Source organism: Camelus dromedarius, chromosome 7, assembly GCF_036321535.1.
Source record: "Camelus dromedarius isolate mCamDro1 chromosome 7, mCamDro1.pat, whole genome shotgun sequence".
Classification (NCBI taxonomy): domain Eukaryota; kingdom Metazoa; phylum Chordata; class Mammalia; order Artiodactyla; family Camelidae; genus Camelus; species Camelus dromedarius.
The window spans coordinates 19,056,743-19,075,065 of record NC_087442.1 but is presented as its reverse complement, the minus strand read 5'-3'; the positions used below and the strand labels follow the sequence as shown (position 1 = coordinate 19,075,065).

The window sequence follows — 18,323 nt, the reverse complement described above, 5'->3', positions numbered from 1 at the left end:
TAATTGAAGTATTGTCAGTTACAATGTGTCAGTTTCTGGTGTACAGCACAGTGTCCCAGTCATGCGTATACATACGTTTTTCATTTTCATGTTCTTTTTCATTAAAGGTTATTACAAGATATTGAACATCGTTCCCTGTGCTATACAGTGTCTTTTGTCTATTCTTATTCCTTCCTTTAACTTGCCTGTTTTCCAGAATCCTCGTTCAAGATAAATATAAATAGTTCTCCTAAATTTTTATATTTTTACCAATTTGTTAAGTACCAGCAATGCAATAGTTTTGTCCTGTTTTATTTTGTTATTGTTCATTTACATTGTCTAACTTAAACTAACTGGCTAGCGTGGGAATCTAATCAACATTTATTACATTTTTTTCAGTGTGATGAAGGTAAGCCCTTATAATTATATAATAGTATAATTATACATGACATGTACATGTGGAATACCAATCTAAGTTGTAATTTAGAAATGACTTATATGTAATAACCATGCTTTTTCCTCAGAGTTTGATTTGTACAGCAGAGATGTCAGGTATCTTACAGTAGCATATACTTATTTTTGAAGTGAGAATGCATATCTACTAAAAGTTCAGTAACTGTTTACAGGGCACCAGTCTGTACATGATAGAGGCCTAAATGAGTTATTTTATTTTTCTTTTTTTTTTTAATTGAAGTATAGTTGATTTATAATATATTAGTTTCAGATGTACAGCATAGTGATTCAGTATTTTTATAGGTTATACTTTATTTAAAGTTATTATAAAATATTGGCTAAATTCCCTGTACTGTACAATGTATCCTTGTAACTTGTTTATTTTATAATTGGTGCCTCTTAATCCCCTATCCTTATATTGCCCCTCCCCCCTTCCACTTTCCCACTGGTAACCCCTAGTTCTCTGTATCTATGAGTCTGTTTCTGTTTTGTTATAGTCATTCTTTTGTTTATTTTTTAGGTCCCACGTGTAAATGATAGCATGCAATGTTTTTCTTTCTCTGTCTGACTTCACTAAGCTTAATACCCTCCAGATTGATCCATTTGTTGCAAATGGCAGAATTCCATCATTTTTTATGGCTAAATAGTATCCCATTATATATATATATACACCACATCTTTATCCATTCATCTGTTGATAGACACTTAGTTTGCTTCCATATCAAGCTTTATAAATAATGCTGCTGAGACTATTGAGGTGCATGTATCTTTCAAATTAGTGTTTTCATTTTCTTTGGATGTATACTCAGGAGTGGAATTGCTGGGTCAGTTGATAGTAAATTTTTTATTTCAGTTGACATGTTACTCCTTAATAAATACGTATTTTAATATATCTTTAAAATAAAATAATTCCGGGACTTGGTCTAGTATTTTGGAAAATGGTAATAGTAGTCCAGAAAAATAGTCAGCATGTTCTTTAATCTAGATACTGTGTTCTTCTTGCCACTTTCTGGTGAATAAACTTACACAACACATGTAGAGACATCCAGTGGCTAATAAATGTTCAAAATTACAGAAATTATTTTTCTCCAATGTGCTTACCTAGCTAATTTGCTTCTATTTTTCTTTTACAGTTTCAGCTCCTAGCTTCAGCTCTGTTCAAATCTGGTTCAGATTTCACAGCTCTAGGTAAGTATTCTTGTGTAGTTTATTGGGCCATATGCCCTAGCATTTGGGAGGTTGGCTTTTGATTTCTTTTAAATAAAACATCAGATGAGATGTCATCCAAACAGATGAAGCAAGTTTCAAGGTAGAATGCAAAATTTCTGATAACCTGCTACAGGGTTATTTTCCAAGCATCAGTCACCAGTTTGAGTCAGTTTGCAGTTCCCGTTACACCAATTGCTGGGTTACTATGCAAACTGATGGCAATAGGAGCCTGATCAAAGTTAATAAAATTGTATAGCATTGTAATGCAAGCTGTATTACTGATACACACTTACCATGAGATAACACTTGTTGGTTGAACTGTTTTCCTCTTAGTTTGTTCTTTGTGGAATTGTGTGGTGTCAACAGAATGGTGGTGGGGTGGGCAATGAAATGAATGTTTGGGAGCAGAGAAATGAATTATCTCTTTCCTGAAGATGGTAATTTTTGTATGTTGATATCAATTGTTCAACTGTTACTCAGACATTCCAGATATGGGCATCAGTGTTCACTTAGTAGTACTCTCATTTAGTATTAATGAATTATTAAAATAGTTAAACTAGACTGTAATAAAGTAGGGAGTCTGTAGAAGTTCCAGAATATGGAGCTTTAGTCAGAAGTTTGGGAATTTACAGCTTTCCTCTTGTCCTTATAAAATGCAGTTACATAGTGACTGCTTATTAATCTTATTAATGCTGGGACTGTTACTTGCCTTGGAGCTGAGCAACAGTATTGAAATTTTCCAGCATATGTAATGTAATACTTATATCTTTGAAATAAAATAACACTTTGGAATATCGGTTTAATTTTTTTCATTGTTTGTCCTTTTGTCTCTTAAAGGTGAAGCATACCTGAAAGGAAAAATAACAGATATATAATTCTGGTGTTTTTCACTGGTATGGGAAAGACTAGCAGTGTTTCTTGGGGTCTTGCCCTTTCTTTTTCTGTAGTAAGTAAGTAACTGAGATGTCTCTAGTGATCAAGGCAACTCCAGTCCTGAGTTCTAATTCCAGAATGTGTAGGATTCCACAGGGAAGGACTGAGTGGAGTGCTATAAAACAAAACTCTGATAGGTTCTCCTAAAAATTTACATAATTGTTTACCACTATTCCATAAACTCAAAGGCTTTTAAAAAATATTTTCAGGTTGTTAAAAATCTCAACCCTGAGGTTGAGAATCTAGGTATAAGAATTATTTTAGAAAGTTCATACCATTTTGAATTTTGTCCATTTGAAACAGAGACTTAGTGATACATGAATTGGGAACTTGCACGTAGACATTCATTTGAATGACTGTGTGCCTTGATAGGTGTGTGGATACTGCAATCCAGAGCCATTGTTTCTATTTTATTGGTGAACAGGACTAAAATGTCTCTGGCTGACTTATATTTAGGCTTTAGAACAAGAATTTCTTGGCAGTCATTTAAATATGTTAGACTGGTGTCAGCAAATAGTTTACCTTTAGTTTAATTCCTTTCTTTTTTTGCCCTATTCACTATTAGTAATATATTTTTCAGGAACAGTTTGTTTTACTTGGATTCTAAACAAACCTCAGATACACTGAGATCAATACAAACACAATAGAAAAAATATAAAAAGGGAAAAATTTCTGTGGGATTTTGTTTCCTGCCTTGTCTAAAGAGAGGCAGTTTGTTTAGTAATTAAGAGATGAGTGTAATATAGTGGTTAAGAATCAGAATCCAGGTTCACATACTAGCTCTGCTACTTGCCAGTTTTAAAAGTGATTTAGAACAAGTCACCTTTCTAATCATTTACTTCCTCACCTATAAAATGGAGGTAATGAGAGTACTTACCTCAAGTTGTTGAGAAAATTAAATAATTATGAAAGACAGCAAAATAAAATCCTCAGTAAGTGCTCCGTTCAACAGGGTACTACTGTTATTACTTGCCTTAAAATGTAATCTTCTTTCTAACTTTGGTGAATTTGGATAGTGAACAAATTCAGGTTGATTACTCTTTTTATAAGGAAAAATTTGATATATTACTTACAAGCAAAAAGTACTTTTCACAAGGTTTCATGCCTGTTTAGAGTACCTGGATCTTATTCTCATTCATTTTCTGATTGTTTTATCTTTACTTCATTTAGAATTGAAATCTAATAGGTTATTTTTTTTAATCTTTTTTTCTTTTTTGTTGGAGCTACTGGGACCTCATACATGCCAAAAGCATATGCTCTACCATTGAGCTATACACCCACCCCACCCTGAAATCTAATAGGTTACTTTATGTATAGATGTATACACCCTTCATGTACAGATAACTGAATATTTCATTTTATAAATTATTCATTCCAAAAAATTGCTTCAGCCAAACTTTCGGACGCCCTTTGGGATTAACCCAGTTTATCTTAATCTTGTAAAATTGAATAAAATTATTTACTAATGTTATATGTAATTTAAAGAATTAGAAAGATGGAAACTGATTTATAAACAGCTGATATCATCTTAGTTTTGAAAAATGACTGACTTTAGAGAAAAATAACCTTTGGGGATGTCTAGCCTAGAGCTTCTGGTGGTTGTCAGCACTTTTTAACTTGAACTCAGACATTTTGCTAATTTTAAGAGGACATTTTCAGCAAGGTATGTGACAGGGAAAATCTGGTCTGTAGAAACATAATGCCTTTTTTGATCTTCACACCTCTCCTTAGAAGTTTTATAGTCCAGTGTGATGTGCAAGTATAAATTCAGACAAATGTTTAAAATATTTTAAGTCTAAAGTTCAGTGCTCTTTGGTACTGTGTTGACATTTGTGAATGAGGAGCCTTACGAATTTCACATCATTCACTGTCCCCTTTTAGCTTTTATTCTTTTGCTTAATCTGCCAAACTTAGATTTCAGCAAGATACTTTCTTCAAACTCCTGTCTGTAGGTCACATGTTTACAGGTGTTTTTTATGTAATAGAGTTTATTTTAGAAATAAACAAAGAAACTTCTGTCTAGGAAGAAAATGAGAATTCTTGCTATTTCTTCTTTACCATAAATAGGAAAAGCTACCAAATCTGTGTAGGATGTTAACTTAAAAGTATATTCCTAATAGGTCGCTTTCTTTTAGAACAGTCATTGTCTTTAGTCATAGTAGTAGTGATAAAGTGATAGCTAATATTTATTGAGCACTCACTGAGGGGCCAGGTACTATTCTAAACACTACATGTTATAACTCATTTAATCTCCATAGTAACCCTATGGAGTAGCACTAGTATGACCCCCTTTTATATATGAAGAAACTGGAATGCAGAGAGGCTAAAGTAATTTGCCCAGGAACAGTGCTATGTGAGTAACAAAACCAAGATTCACAGCTTAGTAGTATGGCTTCAGAGCTCATTCTCTTAATCACTAACTGTACTACCTGTCATGGAGCTTCACCAGTTTGCATTACTGAGTGACAAGTTCCTCGTTCAGCTGTATGTTGAAAATGAAGTGAGGGAAACAGTGATTAGGAACATGAGGTTTAGAATCAGTATGACCTTCTTTGTCCTAGCTCTATCATTTAAGTAGTCATGTTGCTGTTGATGAGTTTCCTGGAGCCCCACCCATTTTTAATGTATATTTTTAAAAACACTGACAATAGATAAAGTTTAAGATTCTCTTTGAATAACTTCCCTCAATCTCTGTCCCTTTCCCTCAAGTGTAACCACTCATCTGGAAGATCTTTACACACACACACACACACACACAACCATGCACACAGACATACAGATTCAGTTGACTCTCATTATTCACAGTAATATTCCGTATAGTCACCTGTAACACTAAGTTGGTAAATACTGACCCATAGCTCCTATGAAGATACAGAATTAGATTCCTGTGAGACTCTTGTCACAGCCTTTTTGTCAACCGATCAACATATAAGTGGAAAGACACCTTATTTATATATTGTTGATTCATCAACATTGAACTCACAACCAACAGCCCTGTAACTCATTCCTGAACAAAGCTTATCTAACACGTGTATTTTCTTCATAAGGGACATCACAACCTTCTTGCACTTAGGAACACTAGCCAGCACTTCAGCACTATACTTGGGGGTCATTTAAAGCAGTGAAGTCACCAACAAAAAGCACAAGATGTGAAGAACATGACACCAAATAGACTGTGAAAAGGATGCTTGTTTCTGGTATGAGAGCTGAAACAAGAAGGCAGAGCATTACCTAGTTTGACCTCAGTTGAGAACATATGCATGTGGTGACTCAAGTTTTTTGCCACTCTGTGCATGTATTTGAGTGACCACAAAAGTGCCACAGATACTGATTTTGAAGTTACAGATTTTAGTGAGTGGGCAAATGCATACATACAGAATCTGAATAATGAGGATAGACTGTATATATACACATGCTCAGATGTATGTTTTTGTGTGCTCTGGTTTTATTCATTATGTAGTATAAAAACATGTATTCTCCACATAACTTTTTAAAATTTAATGATGTGGCTTAGAGATGTTTGCATGAAACTGTACTAGATTTATTGTATTCTTAAATGATACACAGTATTTCATAGTAAGGATCTACCATAATTTAACTATTCATCTAAGGATAGTATAAATTTCAAATTCCTCATTGGTAAATGGTGAATAAAAATAGATGTTTTCTTGAGGGTTAAATGAACTTAGCACATTGTATACAATTTAATAAGCACTCAATGAATATTAGTTAATGAGAATAAATAAATGGCCTTTGGAGTCAGACAGACATGGGCTCACACTCCATTCTCTTCCTTCACTCACTGTGATACCTTATTAAATTACTGAATCTCTCTAAGTTGTCTCATTAAATTAGAGTTTGTGATAATTGCTTCGTTGTTTTCTGTGACAGTGAAATGTGGTCATACACATAAAAAACCTAGTGAGTAGTAGGGATTCTGTGTTTGTTTCCTTCCCTCCTAAATCATTTGATCTCATGAAGATATTATTTTCATAGAGTACTATCACAGAATCCATATTTTATCTTAAAAATATAATGTACCGTGACATTTTTACAAATAAAATAAGACAAGGGAAAAGCTCTAAAGTTGAATACAAACAGAAACAAACATGTTTATCAAATTAGTAACATGCTCACATAGTAGGAGGAAAAGGAGAATTAAACCTCTTTAAGCACAGCTTAGACTATATGTTCTCAGTGAAATATACTCTAATGACCATAAAAGCAAGGAAATCTTGAGTTTTGTTGGTAGTGGTTTGGGTATAGTAATTCTAGAACTTGTTTTGTGTGTATTTTAGGTTGAGCAAATGAATTAATATGAGATTGCTGGGAGTTGGTTTTCCTAGTAGGAGAAAGGAGATATGAATAAGGAATGGGATAGAGAGAGGAAGAATCCTGTGAGTTTCTTTAAAAAATTGAATTAGCAATAAAAGCATAGACTAATTATTTTATTTTGTATATAATATGCATACATATATGTATAGGCCTAGAAACACCACCACCTCTGGCAATTAGCACAACTGATCTTGGTTTCTAAATATTGTTCACCACTGAAAGGAATTAGGGCTCCTGGGGAAAATGGCTGATTCCAGAGTTGTGTAAAGATGAGCTTGGATATCTTACTTGTGCCAGAAAGGAAGGAAGTACTCAAAAAGTAATGGGGACATTTCAAAAAGACATAGAAGCCAGCTCAAAAGAGCCCTCAAATCTGGGACACCATGTGAGTATTAAAATGAATGACAGGAATGAATATAACCTTTTGAAACAAGAAAAGGATTCATGAATACATACTAACACAAACAGAAATAAAATGAAGGGAGGAAAAGGAAAAGCTCTTCTTTACAATTAATGTCATCCAATAAATCTAGAAGTAATTGTAGAGTTAGAAAATCAGCATCACATAAATAATAATTGTTTTAACAAGAATCATCAGTTAATGCTAAAATCATTGAGTGCAGATCTTTTAGAGAAAAGGACTATCTTCCACAGCTTTGGACTATCTTCTCATCAATATTCTATTAATTGCAAAGATAGAAAAGAACACATTTACACTGGAGAAACCTGGCGTACACCAGCTTAACCAGATGATCAAAGTTAACATCTTCAGTATTAGGGCACACTCATACCATGTGCCTCCTAAGATGATGCATTAGGAAGGACACAGCATCACTTACGTAGTATCCTTGCCAGAACTGCATGAACTGAATCTGATTGTGAGGAAGCAATCAGACACCCCAATTTAACACATTCTACAACATAACTGTTCTGTACTCTTTGAAAATATCAGTGTCATTTAAAAAAAAAAAAAAAAAAAAAAAAAAACAAAGAGAGGCTGAGGAACTATTCCAGACTAAAAAGACAGTGATCATGGGTTGAATTTCAGATTAGTGGGGAAAATGACTAAAAAAAGATTAGTGCATATATGTTAAATTTCTTAAATTGAATATATAGTGGTTATTTAAGTGACTGTTCTTATTCATAGGTGAAATGAACTCAAATATTTAGGGGTGAAGATGTCTACAATTTAGTCCCGGATAGTTCCACAGAAAAAGTATGAGTGGGGCATATATACACACATAGAGAGCAAGAGAAAATGAGAACATATGTGGCAAATGTTAACAGTTGACTAATCTAGGTAAGGGTGTATGTATATGAATGTTTGTTGTACTAATCTTGAAACTTTACTGTGAGTTTGAAATTTTTCAAAGTAAGTTGAAAATAAAACAATTTAGAAAACTCAGAAAAACATAAAATAGGAAAAGAATATAATGTCATCATTCAGAGGTCACCTTTGTTTACATTTTGGAGTGTTTCGAATTCTATGATATGATAGCAGGCTTTGTTAAAACCTTAAGTCTCAAAGGAGTAAACACTTGCCCTCACACTTAAAATAATATATATATTTTTTAATTAATAGGAATGTACCTTTCTTGAGGCATTGTTTATTTTCCTTTCAGGAAACTGGTATCCTTGGCATTGTTCTTTTCTGTTCATGTTCTTTACAAGATTAAAAAGGCAGATTGCATCTAAAACTGTATTCTAAGTTGAATGAAAATTGTCCAATTTGAAATAGCCTTCACTGAGTATCATGGCATATACAACTTTCTGGCACTATTTGTTTCTGGTGGCACTCAATATGGCTTTATGCCTCAGCCATTTCAGGAATGGAGAAAATCAAAAAAGGACTTTTGTTTGTTCATTTTCATTCTTCATTTGTGCTGGGAGCAATATACCAGATGACTAAAGGAAAGAGATATCTCCCAGAATATTTCCTTGGCTGGGGTGAACTTGAAAATTAAGTGTTTACTAGAGGTTAAAGGGGAAAAAAATCCTTTAGTTCAGCGGTCTTCACCTTTTAAGAGTATCTTTCACTGTCTGATATTCATCTAGATAAAAGGAGTTCTTTGTGCTCTATTTTTCACATGTGTGCCTAGCATAGAGCCTGATGCATAGTACTGTAAATAGGGGATCTACTATGTGCCAGGTACCATTCTACGTATAAGTATATTTCTTAACCTCAAGCATGTATGTTTTCACTCAGTTCTCTGAAACCACTTCCAGCTCTCAGAGCCCTAATGATTTTACACTACTTTCTAAAGACCTCTTTCATTTTGATTATATTTTTATTATTAAAAAAATTTTAGTGATCAAAGCATTAAAAAGTCAGAAGAGAGGAATGAAAGTTCCTCAATATACTAGAAGAGGGAAATGCTTGTAGGGAAGAGAACAGAAATCAATATTAATTACTAAAGTAACTAAAGTTAATAGTCACTCTCCTTGATAGTTTTCACATAATTGCATTTAATTTGCACGATAAACCTATGATGTAAACAGGATTACCACAGATTTACAGTTGAAGAAAAAGTTGCAGAAAGGCTGATTCCCTTACCTAAGACTATTGCTGGATAGTAAAACTGGGATCAGGACCCATGTTTATCTGGTTTTAAAGCCTGATTTGTTTTTGGTTTTACCATTATACATTGCTGGTTTTCTCAGGTAGCTTTTCTGTTACATGTTGGGTTTTAAACACAGTAGATGAGTTTCTTTATATCTCTCCTTCACCAGGCTTTTCGGATGTGGATCACACCTATGCTCAAAGAACTCAGCTCTTTGACACCTTAGTAAATTTCTTTCCTGACAGCATGACTCCTCCTAAAGGCAACCTGGTGGACCTCATCACACTGTGACTGAAGAGTCTGTGGACAGAAATGGAGCACAGGAGTCTGCTTTCAGTATTTTGGATTTCAACTCTGTTAATTGACAATTAGGCTGCAGTGAACAAGGACTGCACCAGAATTCTGAAGGGATCTTTGCTGTCACAAATTTTAACCCTCTTCCTTCATACCTGACCTCAACCCTGTAGTCCTCATCCCATTCCTAAATTAGGCTAATAAAGTGAATTGATATACTTTCCATTTAAATATATATATATTTTTTCTTACTTTAACTTTTAAGAATTCATGAGTATAAAAGAATAATCAGGCAGTATACCCTTTTCTGATTTTTATTTCATTTTTATAAAATTGGGGCAGGTAAGCACTGTTCACAGACTCAGTGCTACAGGAGTTGTGATTTTGTTGTTGTTGGGTTGTTTGGCCTTTCTTCTTTCTCCTTCCTTCCCATTTCACTTTACCTCGCATCACACAACTGCTTGTAAGTGGTATGTATCATTTGTTCACCTCTTTACTTCATTCTATATAGTTCTATAGGGCAATTAATATATGTTTAAGTGATACATGTGTCTTTGTTGACTAGAGTCTTGTGTTACATTAAACAATAGGAGGAACAGAGGGCTCAAATTTATGCTTCTTGTCATAGAACTAAAAAGTGAAACCCAAGATTGATCCAGGCACTCGTCTGAGATTGGTATATAGTATTTCTGTAATGATATATTTTATAGTGGATATTCAAAGCTTTGAGTCACAGAAACCTTAAACTGAGGAGAGAATATAGTTCAGAACCTTTAAGAGCCATTCTCAAAATTACCAGCAGGACGATTTTAGTAGTGATTAATATGTTCTTTGATATCTTTGTAGCAATTTTGGAAGAAAATGACTCTTTCCCCTGGTAGGGCTGTGCAGAACCAGGGCTTCCATTTCTTCCTTGTGCTAGCTCTTTGTAGCATTTTCATTTGGGAGGATGGATTTCCAGAGCGATGCGTTTGTTTATTTCTATGTACGTTGGCTCCCTACATCTGCTTCTGTATTTTAAAGAATAATGGTTTCTAAGTTGTCCAGGGGAATACAACTGACAGGCATTTCATTAAGCACACAGACCAGGCTCTTTTTAATGGAAAAAAAAAGAAAATAATGGTGCAAGTATTTTTTTTTAATTAAACTAAAAGGCAGATGAGCTTTTCCACCGTTCCGTTTTGTTTTGTTTTTTTGAAGGATGAAAATATGTATCATTACATGTGATGCTGTGGAATGTCACATAGGAAACCTATTCCTGGCCAGTGCTTACATTTGGTCAAAAAGTGTGCTGTATGCAACTGATACCCACCATGCTTAAAACAGAATAAGTATAATAAACGTCCATCAGTCCAGTGACTCTTACAAGTGAATGACTTTAGAGAATTTAAAGTAGCAAGATTAGGCCTCACCAAAGAAAGAAGAAATTGCTTTGCACTTTGGAAACATCTCGTGTATAGGAATGAGACTTTGAGATCCCTCTTCAGTCTGTCCTTATTGCATGGTTTCATGATATTTGGGGATGGATAGAAATATATCTGTCCTAGTTCTAGGCTTGAATCTTGGGCTCCTTGACTTTCCAGGCATCCCAAAGCAATCAGTAGTGATTTATTAAACAAACAGATATGTTCATTACCTTGTGAATGATATAGTATATAATACAATTAGTACCAAACTGTGTAGCTGCAGAATAACCAATTGACTTTACAAGTAAGTAGAATCTAATTACATACATATAGTTTCATAAAAAGGCTTCCCTGAATGACAGTCAAGAACAAAAAATAGTAATATTGCTAATATTGTAGCCTATTGAATCTCATTTTATGGAAACAGGTTCAAATCATAGAATCGAGAGGAAAGAACTTGGTAAGAGTTTCTAAATGTAAAATCTCTAGTGTTGCTTACTGTGAATTCTGGCACTTTAAAAACAATAACCAAATGGACTTGTGCTGCCCTCCAACATTTATTTTTATAGTGCTTTTTTGGGTCATTTTTTCGTTCGTTCCTTAGGCTCCATATTTGGAGGAAACTGTTCTTTACCTCAATAATTTTGCTTGTTTTTATTTTTCCCTGACTCTCCACTAGTTGTTTTCTAAACATATGTTTGTTCTAATTTCATCTTTCCTCACTTTAAGTGGAACTTTTCCCCTTTTCTTCACTTACAGAATTTTTTTTCACTAACATGTTTAAATGGCGTTGAGTCATAGCAAACCATTTAGTATTGCTTAAGTGACATAGACTGTATTTAAGAGGTTATTGACACAATAAGTCGGAATTTGTACCGTGGAGCTTTAATGGGGCACTGCTGGTTATGATTACAGGAGAATGTAGGGCTTCATTATATCCAAGACCAATACTGAAACATTAACTCACATTTCACATCAGAACGCTGATTTGAAACTTGTTTATATATTTAGTGAGAATCTACATGTATTTCCAAGTATTCTATTCTAGCAGTATATTATAATCTAAATAATCTAATTTGGTATTTAGATGCCTTGTTGGTAGGTAGCCAAGTAGCTATGCTTTACTACTTAAATATTCTTTCACTCTAGTTTAGTGAGTCCCAGATTGAAACACTTGGTCTTAGATGTATTAGTGGGATACCATTTGCTCGATTTCATTATCCCTAGCTTCAAGTTCATTCCCATTTCTTTTTCCTGATGGAATATATTATTCCAGAATATCAAACTAGAAATCATTTAAACTAGAAATACACTAGATCTCTAACATTATTTTCAGTGCTTGTACCTAATGAGAAATTATCTGATTTACAATATACCTCTAAACTGCATTTGCATTTTGTGGAATGACAGAGACCTCTTGTGGCCAGCTTGATTAATTCAAACATATCAATCTCTTATGAAGCAAAGGAATTCAGACTTGGGTGCCTAACTCTATGGTAAAGCTGACAGTATTGATCTTTAGCAAGATTGTCTTTTTAGACCTGGTTTTCATTAAAACTGACTTGTCTGTGTCTAATTAAAAAGTGATAGAAAACATTGGAAAGTTAATTCACTGATTTATCATGGAAAGGCTTGTTAGGTTTAGAGTTCGGTGATTTGTTTAAGATCATAAAACTACATTCTTTGGTGAAATACATCTTTTGAGTATAAATGGTTTGCCAGCTTATCTTTCCAGTGGATTTCTTCACATCTGCCTTAAAAGTGCTATTTTTAAAAAAAAAAAAAAGCACTATTTAGAGATACATTAATAGAGTTTCATGTAATAAAACAGTTTTAAAATCTAATTTACAAACAGAAACTTGTTTGAGGCACTTAATCATTTGGTAAGAGATTGAGAATGATGCTTAATGAATCAAAGAGCAGTTAGATTGGAGTATGTTCCTGATTTTATTCTCTGAATTATACTCAATTTCCTGGTAATTACATGAAGATGTTACCCTATAATTATTCTTAACACTATATGAAATTCATTGGGTAATTGTGGGTCATTTGATTATTTCCTGGGTGAATGTTGTGTTAACTCTTTAGCTGGCTGAATGTTGCAAAGCAAGTGAGAATTATGGTTTGAAGTGATTTCTATGGGAGGGGATCATTACGATGTGTACTCTAAACAAAGTTATGTAACTATAAAAAAAAATCTTTTGTAAACCTTCTTTTCTTAAAAATACATGTTCTGACGCAGTTTCATCCTTTTGTAGAAATTGACCTGAACTTTCATTAAGTTTTAAATTCTTGAAATAGTCCTTGATCTGAGATGTCAGGCTCCCTCACAAGAAGTTTATAGTTATTAGCAGAGTAATATAGAGGGTCTGCATGAGACCATAGTTGTAGATTAGATCTTTGGGTTCTTTCAGGCAAAAGGTTTGTAGTCCTTCTTAGTCAAATAACATTATTCTTTTGTGATTTTTTACTATGGCCTATATTTCCCTGTGATGTGGATTAATGATGAAATGATATGGCTATGCAAAGCTTCTAGTCTAGAGGTATTTCATTTGAAGGTGGGAGTTTCAAAGTTTGTTGAAATAATTAATTAGGAGCCAAGTAGACCAGCTGAATGAAGTCACCGGTGTTTGTTTTGTTGGAGAGGACTTATTATTGTAGTTTATTGATTTCTCCACCAAATGCTCTTTTATTTTTCCCCAAAAATGCTATCTTAAGAGATTTTATTTATAGATTATTTTTAAATTACATATAATGCCTTGATTTCTTCCTACCCACCAAATACTATGAATTGTGTTTCCATTATTTTTCTTAGCTAATCTGACTTTATTCTGGGCTTTTTTTTAGCCCTACCCTTCCTAGGTTTTTGTGTGGCATTGCTTACAAGTGCTGTAATGCTTGCAAAGAAAAGGTCAAAATCATTCTAAGGCAAACATACTCTTTTATCTTTGTTTATGACAACAGATTAGTGAAATTAAAAATTGTGCATTATTAAAGAATTTACAACCTTTAGAGACTGCTATAAAACTACTTGAATCATTTTAATTAGAGGAATAGTAATATGGCTGTAGCAGCTTTAATGGAGGAGCCAGTGTTGGCTGCTTTCCCTGGCACTAAGTACAGTCATAAAACTGTTGATAATGTGCAAGTTTCATAGTAGAGCTTATGAAATTCAGCATGTCACCAGAATTTTCATTTGCCTATTGTCTTTTCTCTCTGTTTTTTAGATTTTTTTTCCTACTCCCACCTCCTCTGAGTAGCATTGATTTTCTACTAAAGTTGGAATTTGTGTTAAGAATTGACTTTCAATTTCTGAGATAAAACATCAGGAATAGCTTTGATTGCTATAAAATTGCTGGTATTCATTCGTTTTTTTTTCTTAAGTAAAAATAGTGCCGTCTAATAAATGTCTCTTCCCCTTAAGAATGTGAATTTAGCTCAGATTCTGAATGACTGAATCTTATTCCCAGACAATCCTTTGACGATAGATTTTATAGCCCTAACCTAAGGAGTCATTGGAGGCTATAGTAAGTCAGATTTTCTTGTGGTGCAGAGAGAAATGCCCTTGTGGGAGATCATGTCACTCCATGTCTTTCTCTATTAGGTAGTACTTTAAAGTTACAGGTCTTGAACTGGATTCCAAGTCAACTTAAAAACATGAAAATCAAGGTTAGTTCTAGTTTATCTTCCACAGTAGAGTCATTATTTAGAAAGAAGTTTTACAAATATACTATCATGTCTTCTAACACTGCCTAGCTTGATAGAAAACAGAATGTTATATGGATGTTATCTGAGAGCTATGGGTCAAGAACAAAAGAAGGGGAGAGTGTTTAGTAGGGAAGTAGACCAGTTGTAAAGTATCATTTGGAATGACAAAATACTTTGTCTTCCTTTTTATCTGCTCTTCAAACAATCTCAATGAACTATTAAACATTTGTATGCAGTATCCTATCTTGCCTGTCTGTGGCATTCTCACTTGCAGATATTGAACCTCAGGAACAGAGCTAGACAGGACAATTGAGTGTATGGCAGAGAAGAAAAAATAGGTGCTTTTTGCTCATGGATTTGAAGGTCCACAAATCTCAATGAGGAAGAAAGCTCTTCATTTCTAACCCTAAATTAATTTAATCCAGTGCTGAGAAGACTATCAAAAGGGATCAAAGCTCAGTTATTCTGAGTAGTCTTTGGAAAGCAACATTTCTTGCTTGGTTGCTTTTCTCACCGTCTCCCAAATAGCTGATAGAGATCTTGAAACAGGCAGCCCAGTGTAATGGGCTCTGGATCCTCAACAGCTTCTTACATACAGCCAATTCCTTGATGCAGATCCAGAGGGAAAACCAGCAATAAAACAGTTTTACTTGCAGTTTTTAGACTCCAGGGGACTTGCTTTTTCATCGGGTTTAAGCTCTTGCAACACAGCTCTGTACCATCTGGGATGCTAGCATTCGCAGCAGTTAGTTTTTGATAACCTGAGTGGTCTGCCACACGAATACCAGCCTAAGAAGATCATCATTCTTCAGTTTCACTCAGTGCTTAATGAATGCCAGGTTAATTTGCAGGAAGGAAAAATACTGTGTGACATACTGAACAGGCCTCTGTGCTTGATTAAGGAATTGCTCAAGTAGCCAATTTTGAGCTTACCTTCTCTTCTTTGTTAACAAATCTCAAGAAAGCCTTTGTTACAGTTTAGCTAGTGTCATTTGGTTGGTGTTCATTTTCTAGCCCTTTATAATGGAAGAAAAATTGTCATCTTGTGTTTAACTTCTAACCCATACAGAATTGAACTGACATCAAATTTAGTTTCCATGTTTTAAAATAAATTAATTATACATAATCCGAAGGGTCTCTGTTTATTCTACTTTGCCAAGAACTACATGAGTTCTGGGCTTGGCATTAGAAGAATTTAATAGTTTTGATTTATTCTTTAGGTTTCCTCCACATCTGGTAAGGTGATTAATTAAATTAGAGAAGGTATCTAGAATTAGTTTAATTCCATTGCAACTGGTAGAGCTTTATAAATTCATTTTGCAACAAAGAAGAGGATTTTATACCATCAGGGCCATACCATCAGATTTTGGCAAGTGACTGTTTCAGCATGTTGCCGTATAGTTGTTGTATTTACCTCCTTAAGATAAAGGGGGCAACTGAGGACAGGGTTGTACAATTTAACATTTTTTTAATTGCCTACTTTAGAAGTTTTAGGGTACTTGCACCTTTGTAAAGGCTTAGCTTAAATTTACACATACAGATTAGCTATACTTGTAAGAGCACTGAATGCAAAGACATACTAAAGTACTTGTGTGCCCAACCCCAAATTTGATAGTAGGATATCAAAGTCCAAAATTTTAAATATAAGTAGTCTTCTGTAGGGAAGATAGGTGTTTTTAAAAATCATGCACTTGGTCTCCTTTTTGAGATATTTTCCTTTCCCAGAAAAATGATTTTGATGACAGTTGTAAATTGTTTTCTCCCTCAGTTGTAAACCAAACATTTAGAGAAATCACAGTGGACTTACTTTCTTAAGCATTACATTTAGCCTGGCCAAGAGAGGCTATGGTTGTGTTATTGCTTTTTTGACTTGTGTAAAATGTTGTTTGAATTGAACAGATTAGATAGTATAGTATTAATTTTCCTTTATGTATAGTCTTCAGCTCAATTTAGAATTGCAAAATAATGAGACATTTTTCTGTGAACAGATCCTTTTATGGAGATAGGTTTTTCTTTTCAAAGATTTATTCCATGTCACCACTTCAAAATCTATGTGTAGCTGAATCTGCAGCCTCAGAAAGAGAGTACAGGAAAGCTTTTAGGGCCTCCTTTTCTTGTGTTGGTTTTGCTAACACTAATCCATCTTTTCAATGGAAAGATGGTAGGTGGGTGTGTGTGTGTATGCAGTTTGGGGAAAATGTTAGAATTTTTTTCAAGTCAACTCTTTTACAGATAACTAGTACTCATTGGCCAGAAATTAAGATCCCTTTAGGTAGAGATAGATCCTCAAAACCAAAGTTGGACTGGAAATTAGATTGAGAGGGAAGATACAGTTCTATCCAAAGTCAATAAAATCTGTCTTTCTGGGTCTGCTTATTAATGCTATGGATAGCTCCTTCTCTGTCTTAGAACATCTCCTGGACTGGAAATATGACATAGCAGCCAGCTCATTTGAAAGTCAGAGACTTTCAGTTAAACATCTTTTATAAGACTTTTAAATAATAACATTTACTCGTTATATGATTATAAAAATGTTTAACATAGAAATATAGGAAATTATTAAGTCTAAAGAAGGAAAGCCACTATTATTTAACCGATGAGACTCATTTATTTTTCCTGACTTCCTTCTGTTATCCAACACAAAGCCAGAAAAAGCTTTTTTAAAAAATTGACACAGCCATTCCTCATTGTCTTTTACCACAAGTGTGGAAGACTGGGGTGCAAGCAATTGTGCCTACCCTTACTGTATTCCTTTAGAGCATTGCCCTTTTCTAGACAAACAATCTGAAAATAATTCTGTTAGTATGTGTCTTTTAAGTCTTAACTGCAGTGTAAGATATTACCCAAAAGCTGTAGGGAGTTCAGGTCATTGGCAATTTTATCTCTAAGACTGATTTTAATTTTTAAGCCCTTTATGCACCATTATGGACATTGGGAGCATATTCATACCCATGAAGAGCTTTCTGTTTAGATGGACTTTTTAATATAACCATAATTAAATCCATACCCAAAAAGGACAAAGGAAAAGCAGAGAAAAGCAAAAGAGAAACCGACTAAATGAACGTAAATATAAATAAGTCCTTGAAACAAGGGTTCCCTTACCATGCTTAGCAAATGTCTCTCCAAAACAGTGTATTTCTCTGGTTTCCAGCTAAGATTCAGGAGTTTTTTTTATTTCATGAGAGTCCTTTTCTTAATGTGAGAGGAAAAGCTGCAACCTTTCAGGGTTCTACTGCTTCCTTTACCCTCCTCTTCTGTAGCAAAATGGGATTGGGGCTGTATCCTCAAAGTCCCTAAATCAGAAATGGAAATCATGAGGGAAGTCTGGAACAGCTGGCGTGACCTAGTTGGAGCTGTTAAACAGAAGTGCTTTGGGGCATCAGGTATCTCCTGACATCATTGTTCTAAGTTATTGTTGGGCTATGTTGAGTGTGTTCTGCAGTCT

General features: G+C 34.2%; 1 protein-coding gene across 4 annotated transcripts in view; it reads left to right on the top strand.

Annotated features, from left to right (window-relative positions):
* MKLN1 (muskelin 1) overlaps positions 1-17,915 on the top strand; it is a 320,256-nt gene extending 302,341 nt beyond the window's left edge. For 3 of the 4 annotated variants that reach the window (XM_064487354.1, XM_010975669.3, XM_031455374.2), the window contains 2 exons: positions 1,566-1,620; positions 9,640-17,915. In XM_064487354.1, the coding sequence (XP_064343424.1) occupies positions 1,566-1,620; positions 9,640-9,761 (177 nt within the window). In that variant the 3' untranslated portion in view covers positions 9,762-17,915. Of the gene's footprint in view, positions 1-1,565; positions 1,621-7,131; positions 7,901-9,639 lie in introns of those variants that run through there. The other variant, XM_064487355.1, reaches the window with a different exon arrangement.
* The last annotated feature ends 408 nt before the right edge of the window (positions 17,916-18,323 follow it).